This window comes from Nomia melanderi, chromosome 7 (genome assembly GCF_051020985.1).
Source record: "Nomia melanderi isolate GNS246 chromosome 7, iyNomMela1, whole genome shotgun sequence".
Lineage (NCBI taxonomy): Eukaryota > Metazoa > Arthropoda > Insecta > Hymenoptera > Halictidae > Nomia > Nomia melanderi.
In genome coordinates this window covers 14,773,668-14,786,662 of record NC_135005.1, presented here as the reverse complement: position 1 = coordinate 14,786,662, position 12,995 = coordinate 14,773,668, and the positions used below count along the sequence as shown (strand labels likewise).

General features: G+C 49.0%; 1 protein-coding gene across 11 annotated transcripts in view; it reads left to right on the top strand.

Annotated features, from left to right (window-relative positions):
- Window positions 1–12,995, top strand: part of LOC116425078 (testin) — a 173,697-nt gene that overhangs the window by 10,952 nt on the left and 149,750 nt on the right. For all 11 annotated transcript variants that reach the window (XM_076369272.1, XM_076369268.1, XM_076369265.1 and 8 more), the window contains one exon: window positions 435–560. In XM_076369272.1, the coding sequence (XP_076225387.1) occupies window positions 436–560 (125 nt within the window). In that variant the 5' untranslated portion in view covers window position 435. The remainder of the gene's footprint in view (window positions 1–434; window positions 561–12,995) is intronic.

The following is a 12,995-nucleotide window of genomic DNA, read 5'->3' as shown; positions in this document are numbered from 1 at the left end:
TCATTAATATCGAAGTAGGCGATGAGGATGGTAATGCGATTATAATGATAGATCCCCGTGGTATTCTGTACAACCGAGCCGCGGTGAAATTGATATTTTTAACGGCACCATTGTTGCGTGATTGAATACTCTTCCGTCGATACGCTTCCTTCGCACAGTGTCTCGCGAGTCCGCTCCATTCGGAGAGCAAGGGAATCGAACGTATTCATTGCTCATCTAATGGTACTTCGCGAATGCGAGTCTTCGATGAGACTGTAATTAGTTTAGATCGCGGCTCACGAACGTAATCTCGGTGTTTCTTCGAGGTGCCGTTCATCTTCCTCGGGTTGCATGTCCGGACGACATCGCGGGACTTGTTGCGTTTCCGTGCTCGTCACGACACCGTTTTCGACGTTCGTTATCTGCGGCTCAGGTTCTACCTGTTGTTGTTCCAGAATGCTGTCACCCAGTCAGGACGGCCAGTCTAACAGTTACTCGCACGGTAATGTTGTCCTTCAAGGCGCACCCTGCGGTCAGTGTCGAGATTTATGCCCGGCCGGATACGTGCCCCACTTTTGGAGGTGAGTATTACCAGTGAAACACATTTCGTATGCATCGAGCGCGTTAACCCTTGCCGCTCCGAAGGTCGTACGCATATACGTGTACACGCGACCACACGGGGTGTTGGATCGACAGATTGCCCCTCATTATGTACATGAAGCCATTACGCCGAACGGGGAATATCACGTAAAAATTAATCAATAAACTGTCAAACCGCGAGCGAAATATGGATAAAGTCGATATTCGAATATCGACTGTATTCTCTTCGAAAGAGAACCGACTGCTTCGCAAACCGCTCTCTGAGAGTTCAGAGAATCAACGTTAAAACGAGGGAACGTCGGAACGCGAGCGAGGCTCATCGTTAATGGGTGTATTACAGCGGACGAAATTTATTACCGCATTATTATTCTTCGAAGTCGGTAATTTCCCGAGCTACCTTTTTTTCGCGTCCGACGTAATTGCATTCGGACCGTTACCCTTAATACGTGCGATCACGTATCGCGCGGATTACATTTTGCTCAACTCCGACGTGCCTCCGTCAAAGTGTGCGCGAGGTGTTCGCTAAATCGCGTCATCCGGCGGAACGCGAGCGAAAGTGAGGCCGAACGTGTCGCTTAGGCACCGAAACGGCACTCGGCCGTTTCGCCGCTCGGCCGGGGCCATTATTACGCGATGATGTCGGGCGGGACGATCATCGGAGGAGTTGCTGACGGACGGCCGACGTAAATACTCGGCTAATGCCGAGTACACGGGCTAGCCCGATCGTGATGCACGTGATCGTTCGATCCTCTCGCGCCGGTGACGCTAATCTTCGGAAAGGAAAAGTAATCGGTGCGAACGGACCGGTGAAATCAGGACTCGCCATGCGTGAACACGGGAGAAAGAGGAAAAACTGGAAAGATGGCAGGTGGAACAAAGGGAAATGAACGAAAAAGAGAAGTTCCGGCGCGTACGTATTCGTTCGGAACGGAAAATGATCACGAGCGGGGAAGGGGGGACCGGAGATTCATGATCCGCGGGGGCTAGTCACGATCGCGCGATCGATAAAACGACCACGTTCCCGTTCAGGGTGACCAACCTTCGCGTAAACGGCGACGCGCGTGTCCGCGGCATCGGGATCCTAGGATTATTCGCCGGCCGGCATTCGTCAATGGAGTTTCTTGCCGCTTTACAGCATTCCTAGGCGCGGAATCGTTATGGCAAAAATAAACGCGAACGCCGTCGCCATTAGCTCCTCGGATTATGCGGGATTAACCTGTCGATCGGCGGGGCTTGCATAAGAAGCCCATAGGATCGACGTGATTTATTTAATAAAATAGAAATTGAGAAGTTAAGGACTCATCGTCGCCGGGTGTGTTTCGTCGATCGTATTATCGTCGAGCGTATAACAGGTTTCAAACAATTTTCGCTCGCCGTGTCACACCGCCAACAGCGGATATCGGTCTCTCTCGTTTTGTTTCCCTCCGGAGTCGCGCGGAGAACGTTGTAACGTTAGACGGTGAATGGGAATTCAAGGTAATCAGATCATTCGAAATGGTTCGCTGGCTCCGTTTCGAATTGCGATGCACCTGGAACACCCGTGCGCTGAGCTTCGACCGCTCGAAACGGCGTTACGACCGACTCCGTCTTCGCCGGTGACCGTTTTACGACGCCGGCGTGCGCGTAGCACGGAGACGGCGCACGACTAACTGGTTTTCATGATCGATTATTTATCAATTACTTATGACTCCGCTTTTTCCTCGGATCTCGGCCGGCCGCGGCTCTAACGCCATCCTTCTTGCGACCGTTTTTCTCCGTCAGCAGCTGTCAGACCGTGAAATACACCGTTCTCGCTTTCATCGGCGCGATTTTTCCTCTCCTCGTCTAGCCGTTCGGCTACGAAATTCAACGAACACGCGAACATTATTGGCTATTTCACGGTAATGAATCCGTCCCGAGGGTATCGGGACGTTCATCGGTCCCGATGCATCGAGTCCGAATGGATTTTCTGGTACGCCGAGTCGCGCGGAGGCTTAAAGACGCTTCCAATCCAATCCGAGTAAGTCGCGAGCGGAGCCGCCATTATTTCCCCATCAGCATAATAATCTCGTCCCCGGCGAAAATTTCTTCAGAACCCCTCCCTCTCTCCTTCCGCCTCTTTCCCGGCCGAGGCAGCCGTACGGAGAGCTAAGTAAATACTTCACGGAGCATCACCGATTATCCCCGTTGCTCCCTAGCGAATTCCGTGGCGGACCTTGAGGCCGGACTTCTCCGCTCCTTCGATTCCCGGGCTCGTTCTACGGGGAAGCGCGAAGCGCTTTCGAATCGGAGGAAGGTTGGAGCCACGGTGTATATGTAGTAATTGCCGGCCGATTTCCCGTGGGCAGGCCCTCTCGAGACGCGAGAAATCGGTCGGCTGGGGGAAGCAGCAGAAGAAGAAGAAGACGAAGACGAGGACGACGACGAAGAAGAAGAAGAAGAGGAGAAAGAGGCAAAAGAAGAAGATTATGAGGAAGACGGAGAAACGCGGGGAAGCGTGGCCGTGGTTTCCGAACCAGTCGGCCGGGAGAGAGAGATCGAAAGAGGGCAAAACGAAGGTTTCTCGGCTTCGGGTCGTAGGGTCGACTCGTCGGTCTCACGCGAGCCCTGCGTGCAACGAGACCGGCGATGGGGCCGTTCCAAGACGAATCGGCTGGCAACCGAGCTAACCCGACGCGAGGGGAACGAGAGAGGCGAGAGTACTCTCGGCTCCGAGGACGAGGGGGCCGGAGGGGGGCAGACGTATGTTGGCCTGTAATTAACATACCGAACCCCCGCGCCCTTCCCGTGCAAAGTTGGGTCCCGTCGGTTCGCAGGTTCACCGAGAGCCCGCTGCGGTTCGTTATTCCCTCGAAACCCCGCGCCGCTTTGTTCTCGCGTGGCTCCGGTCTCGTCTCGGCTGCCACCTACTGCCGCTCTCCGGCGCGTAGTGTCGCCGTGTCTGTTTCGGGGGTGAAGCGCCGCGGGGGCGCAAGGGGACACAGAACAGCGCAGGAGTTCGCCGCGCGTGCCGTCGCAATGGCGAGTCGTCCCCGGCAGTGCTCTTCGTCCGTGAGTTGCTCCTGATACGTTCGGGGACGAGTCAGTGGATCAGCAGGTGAAACGGGCAAGCGAATCGGAGGAACGAGTCCCTGTGCCTCGATAACTGTCACCGCGCGGACCCGCCTGCGGAGCGAGCGTACAGGTAAATGGACAAGCCTTTCTCGCGTTCGTCGCTATCGGGGATCGTGACACGCTCGCTGTCGCGTGATAAAGATCGTGATTCGATATTCGTGCGCGATAAACGATCGCAATCGACGTCGATTAAAATGATCCAGGAGAGCGGTGGAACGGCAGCGGCGTCCGCCGACGAAATTGAATCTGCAGGATGGATCTCGCGATGCTTTCCGGTTTTGTAATTACGGGAAAAGAGCGATCGCCTCGCACGGCCCGCTATGGCTTCATCTTCTTTCTCCAGGCGTACGCTTTTACGCGGCGGATTATTGCCGTTAATGGGCGCCGGAGGATTCACCGATTTTTTTCACGTCGACCGATCGCCGCGGACGCGCGGCTCGATTGGCCCCGGACCCGTTCGGCTTTTACGACTGCAACGGAAATAACCGTAAGCGTGGCCGACGACCCTCCCGCGCCCTTACGATTCAAAGGGCGCGCGTCCAAGGGATCGCCGGACGTTAATTAAATCGGCGCACCAGTGAATTCGAAACTCCGCGTTATTGGACGTATCGATTGCACGCTCGGGAACGGGAATAGAAAGTTCACCGGGTATATCGGAGCTACGGATCTCCATTGTGAGTACGCGCGCGCCGTCCGCGCTCGAGCGGAATCGGCCCCGCCGTTAAATTGGCTGCGCGCTTTTCGATCATGCCGATGATTTCTGGCGACCTCGCCGTTGCGGAAACACCTGTTCGCGTCCCAGCAAGAACGGAAACTTGTTCTCTTCCCTTTTTCCCAGCTTTCGCGCGACCAACTGGTCGCTACGCGACGCAAGAAGATATGTATTCCGACCTGTTGCCAATGAAGAGGAAACTGCTTCTTTAGAAAGCTGCCGATTCGCAGCGTCGGAGTCGTCGAGGTTGCGCCGAATCGGAGTTTTTTTTAACGATGTTAAAATCTAATATTAACTTGCCTCATTCTCAAGCTATTCAGTACTAAAAAAGGAACACGATTTCACAGTTAACACGACTGCCTACGTTTAGCCTCCAACATGGCTGCCGCAAGATTTAAATCGATTCTCGCTATTTCCCGAACGAAAATATCGACGCCATTGTCACCGAAAATATGATTCCGCATAAACATTTACGGCCAGGTCACGGTCCGCACAAAGGAGCCGTGGCCAAGAATAGTTTTATAGTTTGAGGAATTGTTTCAAGGAACAATCAACATGGCGGCTCCTGGCCGGCCTCCAATACGGCCGTATAGTATTTAAATAGAGCCGATTTGCTCTTTACGCGCAACGCGAACGATAACGGAGATCGGTGGCCGAAGTTGCTCGACACGTTTGAAGGATAGCGTATCGGTTTTTCCTATCGCAGACGAAGATAAATCGAAAACAAGTAATTCTCTTTCCGTCCCGCTCGGTATCGCCTCGGGCTCCTGGCCTATAAAGGACGCCACTAGATTCTCCCAATTTGTCTATGAAGTCTCGCCAGCCGAACCGGTCTCGGCCGAGAAGTCTACGCTACCTACGCCGGATCGGCCGTTTATTAGCAGTATCTCTGCTCTTTCATTGATCGCGCGGCTCTCAAAGAAACCACGCTTATCGGGACCATTTCGCCCGTACCGATTACGTTTCCCGCGAACAGCTATCGATAGGGAGATGCTGCCCGGTTCCACGGGCCCCGTTGTAAAACGTCCGGCCATGATTTACCGCCGCGCACCGTGAATTAGCAGATGAATTTGATAGCGGATTAACGGCCCAAAGCTAATGACTATCCGCGAACGCGGGATCCGCCGAGCGACGGCTGGGAAAGAGGATCATTCGCGTTTCTAGAGCATCTCTCGTTTCCTCATTCGAATGAGAAAAAATAGTGGGAGAACGGGACTCGGTGGATTTCAAAGAAAAATATTTCGATGATCATTTCAAATATATGCAGTTTGGGGTGAAGCAGTGATTTTCTATAGACGGTTATGAAAATGTTACATTTAGAATGCTGAGTTTGATAGATATTTCTCGATGAAACTAAAGATTGAGAAAACGAGGAGAGTAAGGACTTTTTAGTTTTCCTCTTCTATGATTAGAAACATATTCCGAGCGAGCTTTTGATCCCGAAGTTTGTAATCAGATAAAACCGTGATTTACCGCGATCAATTCTGCGATCGGTTCGCCGTACCGAACTCTGAACTGGTTGCGTCCGCCAGTCGGCTGTCAAGGGAGTAAATGGAGTGACAGAAAAACTTGTATCACCGTGAAAACCACGGGCAGAGGCTGAAAACTCGCTGCTGGCCGTCCCCGTCCGGACGAAGGCTCAAGGAAAGCTTGAAAGCACTTTAATCCGCCGATTCTAGTCGACATTGATTAATCTCCGGCCAGTCGGCCTTGATAGAGTCATTCCCACTTTCGATACTTATTTTTCGAGCACGGATAATTCATTATATTCCCGGCAATGAAGATATCCTTCCGTCGTTCGCTTTTAATTCCCTTAAGTGCTCACGATCGGTGTCTCGCCTGGTTCTCCAGGAGAAATTCAATTTTCTACATCATTTCATGAAACCACACACAGCAAACGGAATACAGTCCAGTCATTCTAATTCGAAACTCGAAACTTCTCTACAGAAAACGGAACCGAATTTTCAAGCGATCGAATGAATCCAATTTCATATGCGTTTATTTTGAAAGTGGCTTAAGTCCACTTAAAAAAGATTAGAAACTAAGGGATAAAACGTAAATTGTAACAGTTAACCCTTTGCACTCGAGAATATTTTTTGCACTTAATATAAGTACATTATATAAAATTTAATATTGAATTTTTAATTTCACAATTTCCTTGGGTCAAATCGAATGGCGACTGGAAGGCTCTCGAGTTTTCGCCTCGATTTCCTTGAAAAATGGACTCAAGCCACTTTCAAGCCAAACGGCTCGTATATTCTCGCAAAATGCGAGAGAGTTACGAAAACAATGGCTATGATGAGTCGTAACGTTCCAATTTCCATTTCGTCGAGTAAGTTCCGCCTATTTCCCGCGGTTTCCATTAACAGCGGCTCGGTAGTCAGTATGTTAAGCGAAAATTCGGAATTTTCTCAGCGCAGTCGCTTGAACGGGACACGCGTATTCCTGGCACGAAGGAAAGTAATCCGAGTGCCGTGTCGGCGGGACGCAATTAACGCTGTCCCCGAGTATTCTCCGGCTACCTCACCTGACCCCGAATACTATCCGTGACCCGAAATAGTCTCGCGTGATCCAACGGCGCCCCGTTAACGCCATCGGGAACGGTACAACAACGGCGGCGCGGCGACACACGCCTCGAAATCACGCGGGGCCGCGTGCCATTGTTTCCGGCGAACACCGTTTCAGCACTTCATACGCAGACGTGACCGTGATTAACATCATTCGCCGCGACCCTCCTCGGCAGGGGGACTCGTTAGAGGATCGTTAAGGTAGTTGCAGTGCGCCGGGGCTCCGGGAATGGACAGGTGATTCGGGAGGGGATTCTTACCGGAGAATCTGGTTGTTATACTCGCGAACAGTGTTATCAATTAGCTATCGCTGTATTAATCAAGCCGCCCTCCGAACGCTGTAAAATTATTCAGAATATACAGGGTTAACTCTTTGCACTTGAGGATATTTTTCTCAACAAATGTTCATTATTCCCTGATTAAATATCAATGATACGTTTTACAAGTAACATAAAGAAACACCTTGTATAAACACCTTTGCATCGTCTATTTTCGATTGTTTAGCACGTTGAACGCCACATGATTTCATAATAGAAAATACTCGGAATGGAGAAATTAATATTATATCATGTAATTGAATTGAATTGTTGCCAGTTCATCTAGCTGAATGACACCGTATTTATTAGCAATATTTATAATATAGAAATGTTTTCGAATAATCGCTTAACCCTTTAAAATAAGATCTTTTCTGAGATGCGACAAAATTGTCCATTCTACTTCAAGTGGAAATTTGACGGCAAGGGGCTACAACCATGATAGATAGATACTATTATTGAATAATTTAGGTGCTTAAGATTAACATCCTGTACACGTAGTGTGTTATTTCAGCTAATGAGAGAAGAAATTGTTGAAATCATGGTTGTGAATTCTGATGACACACAAGTCTAAAGTATAAATAACAAATTTTTATTCAATCTGAATCGACGAATGAGGATCGTAAATAAAACTCAATTCCACGAATTCCGAATTCCATCTGGCAACTTCATAATATCAACCCACAAACCCACAATCCTATAAGCCCTCGCCAGCCCGTAGATCCAGCGCTTCGGCGGCGAGCAAGCCCGCAAACAATTCTGTTGATTCACGGACCTGGAAAACCGACAAAAAACCATCGTTCTTTTTCAGCCGGGAATCCCACGGTCTTACAATTTCGCCGACCCGCGGGTCGGTCGGGCAGCGTAGCGTCTTCAACTTGGGAGCCCACTAAATAACTCGGATTCTCGTTGGCCCATAAACTGTCCCGCTAACACAACATTCTCGTCGATCCCGGCGATCGATAAACGCACTCCCGAAGGATCACACGTGTAATCCCGCTGATACCCGAAGTAATAGACACACAGGTAAACGGACACTAAATCGTCTAATCCTCGTAAACCAGTTTCACCTATCACACAATGTACAGTTACCGTAGATACCGTAGAACCGGCACACGAGATATCGCGTATCACCGCGCGCGCGCGCGCGCGCATGCACGCACGAGATTCCTCGATCAATTCGAATAGAGTCGATTAAACTCGGAAGAATATTTTACGCAACAGTTTCTAATTTCAAGCTTTCGTCGGTGCGTTATTAAGCGTCCGGTTTACGGCCTTCCTCAAAGTTCCGCTTCAACGTTGATGATGCTTCGCCGGTTTATCGGTAGGAAACCGGAATTTTATGTTCATCGTCGAACGCCGTGTTCGTTTTGAAACGCGCCGGTGACAGGGAAGAATGTTATCGTCTAATACAGGAAAGCTTACGAACAATCGTCGTTTAAATAAGTTAGAGCGACTGTGTTATGATCCGCCGATTGCTGGATTCTGGTTCGATGTTGCATGGAATTCATATACGAGAGAATTATACTTAAGTCTAGAGGCTCCCCTGAGTCGAATGATTCGACACAGCAAAACTGTAAACTTTGATGTTTAATATTAAACTTCGTGTAATGCATCAATGTACGAAATATTGAAAGAAAATAATTCTCTTCCTCAATGCATGATTTCTTCAATCTGAGAAATGTCGTCTGTATCTCATTAGAAAATATTGAATATTTCCAGTGAAAAACTTCTGGGCAAAGGGTTATTAAATTTTAAAATCTACAGCGAGAATCGCGGGCCTTATGGGTTCAGGGATTTACGGCTGCCACGGTCCCTTCTCGTAATACCGTAAGGACGATTGCAAGTTGCGACAGGACGAAGGCTCTTATTATTACGAAAAAACTACTAAATGTACAATAAGTCTTAGAAAACATAAAAAGTGTATACAAACTAAAACTACGATGGTTTAAGGGCTCGAACGAAACGTTAAGGCCATAAGTGGCCTCAACATCGAAATCAATCCGCTCCGATCAATACCGAGTAACACCTAATGCAATTGTATGCAAAATATTCCCCGATGATAAGCGACGGTTATCGCATGTAGATTATTCCGGTGCGCGACATCAACAGGTTAACTAGTTTCCGCGAATGCACCAGTCATGGTGTCGCGCTGTCAAGGTTTCCCTCGTCAGGATCCCGTATCAGCCGGGAGACAGGTTGCGCGTCGCGCCGAGACGCGATTGGTGCCTAATGAAAGCGAGAAACGAGGAGTCGGGCCCTAAATCGCGAAGCTTGATCGCCGCCACCTTTATCTCTCGTCCGCAGTTTTAATTTCTCAGTTATCGCCGCGACTCTCGGTATCCGCAAATTACCTTTCGACGGCGGGAACGGTCGGGCCCGTCGCAGGTTTATTTGCCGTGGGACCCAAAGGAAAAAACGAGAATCGACCAAAAAGGACGCGACCGGCGCCGCTCCGCGTTCGTCAAAATGAAAGCTTTCTATCTCGGCTCGTTCTCGCGGCGACGTTCCTCGTCTCCTTCGTTTTTCGCTGGTCCCCTCCGCGCGGGCAGCGCGAACGGTTTCGTCGCCTTATCGCCGGCGAATCTGCGCCGCCGCATTTTTGCTCGGGGATCTCGGCCGTTTTACTTTCGGAGATTATAGTGGTCCCCGATGTAAGCCGTGTCATGTTTATTGGGGAGTTGATTACCGCTGGGATCGAAAAAACGACGGTATCGACGGGACGGGGGGAGATTAAAAGTATCGCGGGCGACGGCCAGAAGCGCCGCCGCGGAGAGGTTTTAATGAATCCCGTGGAATCTGCGGACTCCTCGCGCAGGTAATGACGCGTTCGATCCCGTAATGGACGGCTGACGAGTTATCGCGGCGGACTCGCGGGTACGTTCGGCTAAATTGGGACGAATCGCTCGCGGGACGTGCGGCTTCCGTTCCCCGAGTTACTTTTATGTTTTGTTGGCCGAAGATGCTCGCCGTATGCGTTGATCGCCGCTTTGTCGACTTCGAACGGCGATTACGACGGTGTACAGGCTGAATGAAGTTTCGGAATGAACTCGAATGCTCGGTACCCTCGAATCGACATTGGGTAACTGCGATTTTAACGGGACTGGTGAAATTATGAATCCACCGCGAGCAAAGCTTTAGCACGATGGACGTAGAAAAGGATAAGTGAAAAAGAAGTTTAAGTGTCGGCAACTAAAGGCTAGCGATTTTAGAGTTTTAAGTTTGCGGACGAATGTCGGCATTTCGGCGAGATGTTCATGTTTCGAAGACTAAATCGCAAATGATGATTTAACCCTTTGCACTCGGGAAGTGACTTAGTCACCACTTGATTTGCAGTGAAGCTGTAAAGTTTGATATTATACTTCATATAATGCATTAACCCTTTGCGGACGGAGATTCCATGAAGTATAGGAAACCTTCAGCAGACGCAGCTGAGTTGCCTATCAATTGCTTAATTAATATAAAAAGAGTACACTACGTATCTCTTGCTGTTCGAGTAATCAAATCATTCGTCCGCGACTTAGTCTTTCAAATACGAAACTTTCGTCTCGTCGAAATGTAGACAGTCGTCCGCAAAGGGTTAATGTTCGGAATACAGAAAAGCGCAACGAACAAAGACGTTGAAAGTTGAAAGTTCAATAATCGAATCGCAACATTCGAGTAGATCGAGCGCTATATTAGACTAAAAGGAACCTAGCGTAGATGAGGATGTTGCAATTACGAAGAGATCCCCGTTGCAATCATCGAATGATCCCTGTATTCTGAACGCCAGCTTTCGCACCGTTCCGAAGCGGCGTTCGCTGACGAAATTATCAATCGCCGGTTAATATCGGTGAAAAAGGAGGAGGAAAAAAACGGAAACAGATGAAAGAAAGTTAGAATAACCGGCGGGCCCGCTGCTGGCAGGCTCGTAAACGTCGCGGCCGAAGATAAACGCTTTTATCCGGACCCGTCCCGAAAAAGTATGCCCCTAAAAGTTCAGCCTCCGGACGCCGATTTCTTCACGTTCATCGAACCGCGAACAGAAAGGGTTAGAAGGGAAGAAGAATGTCGCTCCGCGTTGCAGGTTTCGTACGCGCGCGTTGCCCGCAAAAACTTGAAGACCTTTCGGTTCCTCTTGTCCCGGCTCGGCCCGCAACCCGTTCACTCGGCGCGCAGCGCGCAGCGCGCCGCCGGCTCGTCCTTCTTTCATCGGCGCAGCCCCGATCGAGAAAGAGGAGTCGCTCCTCTCCGCCGTTCATGCCACCGAGGCTTTCTTCGGTGCACTCGGTTGCATACGCGGCCTTAACGCTAGAATTACCGAGCATTTAATACGATTAATATGTAATTCCTATAAAAGTTGTAACAATAGATTATCTTTGGTTGCTTTAGATTCAAGTGAAACTATTTTCGAGATCATTTCGAATATTCAACGAGTTTAACACTAAAACTGCCGAGCATTTAATACGATTAATATATAATTCCTATAAAAATTGTAATAATTGATTATTATCAATTCCTTCAGATATTCATTATAGTATTCTATGCTTCTAAGATATCAATAATTACGAAATAAAAACGTTGGAACCAGTCATTTTGATTGGAACGATAGTTCTATTGTTAACGTATCGTTTTTAAGGCTTCTGAGGCTTTACTTTGCAGTTATTGGAAAGATAACATGATTCTCTGAGAATTACGGAAGAGGTTGGTCCAGTAATACAAAGATACTATTGTAAATTAATGGGAATCTCGATAGGTGCAGACTTAGAGTTACTATAGATTTTCCAAATTTTCTGCTTCATCTAGAAAGGTTCAACCTTCGAAACTTTCTTTTTCATTCAGAAAGGTTGGACCTTTGAAATTTTCTTTTCCTTCTAGAAAGGTTGGACCTTCGAAATTTCCTTTTCATCTACAAAAATTCAACTTTCCAAATTTTCCGTTCCATCTACTAAGCTTCAACCTTCGAAATTCCCTTCTCAAGAAACTCAACCATCGAAACACAGCATTGGAACGATCAACGCTAAGAAAGAGATCTCTCACAATCTAAAATTCCAATTACACAACACGAAACAATATTCACGAAATCCCTGATAATATCGACCTAATCACTGATAATCTCTTCTACCATTACAAACATTAACACACACATAGACACACACACACACACTCGGACGATGGAAAGAATATCTACCGCATAAATTCAAGCATCAAACTCAACCACCTAATCCAGTGGCGGTAGTCAGAACCGACTTCGCCCGATTTCCGCAGGAACACGGCGATCGCGTTGCCATCTCGCGAACACCGAAGCCGACTCCACCTCCAGCTAATAATATAATCCTCTTAATATAATTCTCGGAGCCGACAACGGTCTCAGCGAATAACCGGCGATCGCGACCGCCGAACATTACCCACGTGAAAGGATTCTTCTATAATTTGTTCGGGCCCCCGGTTTTATTCTGCCCACCTGTCCCGGCCGTGTGGTGCCTTTTTAATTCTCGATCGAGCCGATCGCCGCGCGGCGTCCTCCACGAAATTGATAAAGATCGGAGCATAATTTTCATGGAATCCGTGGCGCGGAGGGACACACACCGGTGTCGCTGCCGGTTCGCGGCGCGGCGAATGATTTTTACGGCGAAGAATCCGGCCACTTTTTCTGATTCCCCGAGAGGGGCCCACCTTTTCTATACACGCGTCCACAGGGGCCGCGTCGTGTCCTGCCTTTTACGGCGCACGCCCGGCCGCCTCGAAAGC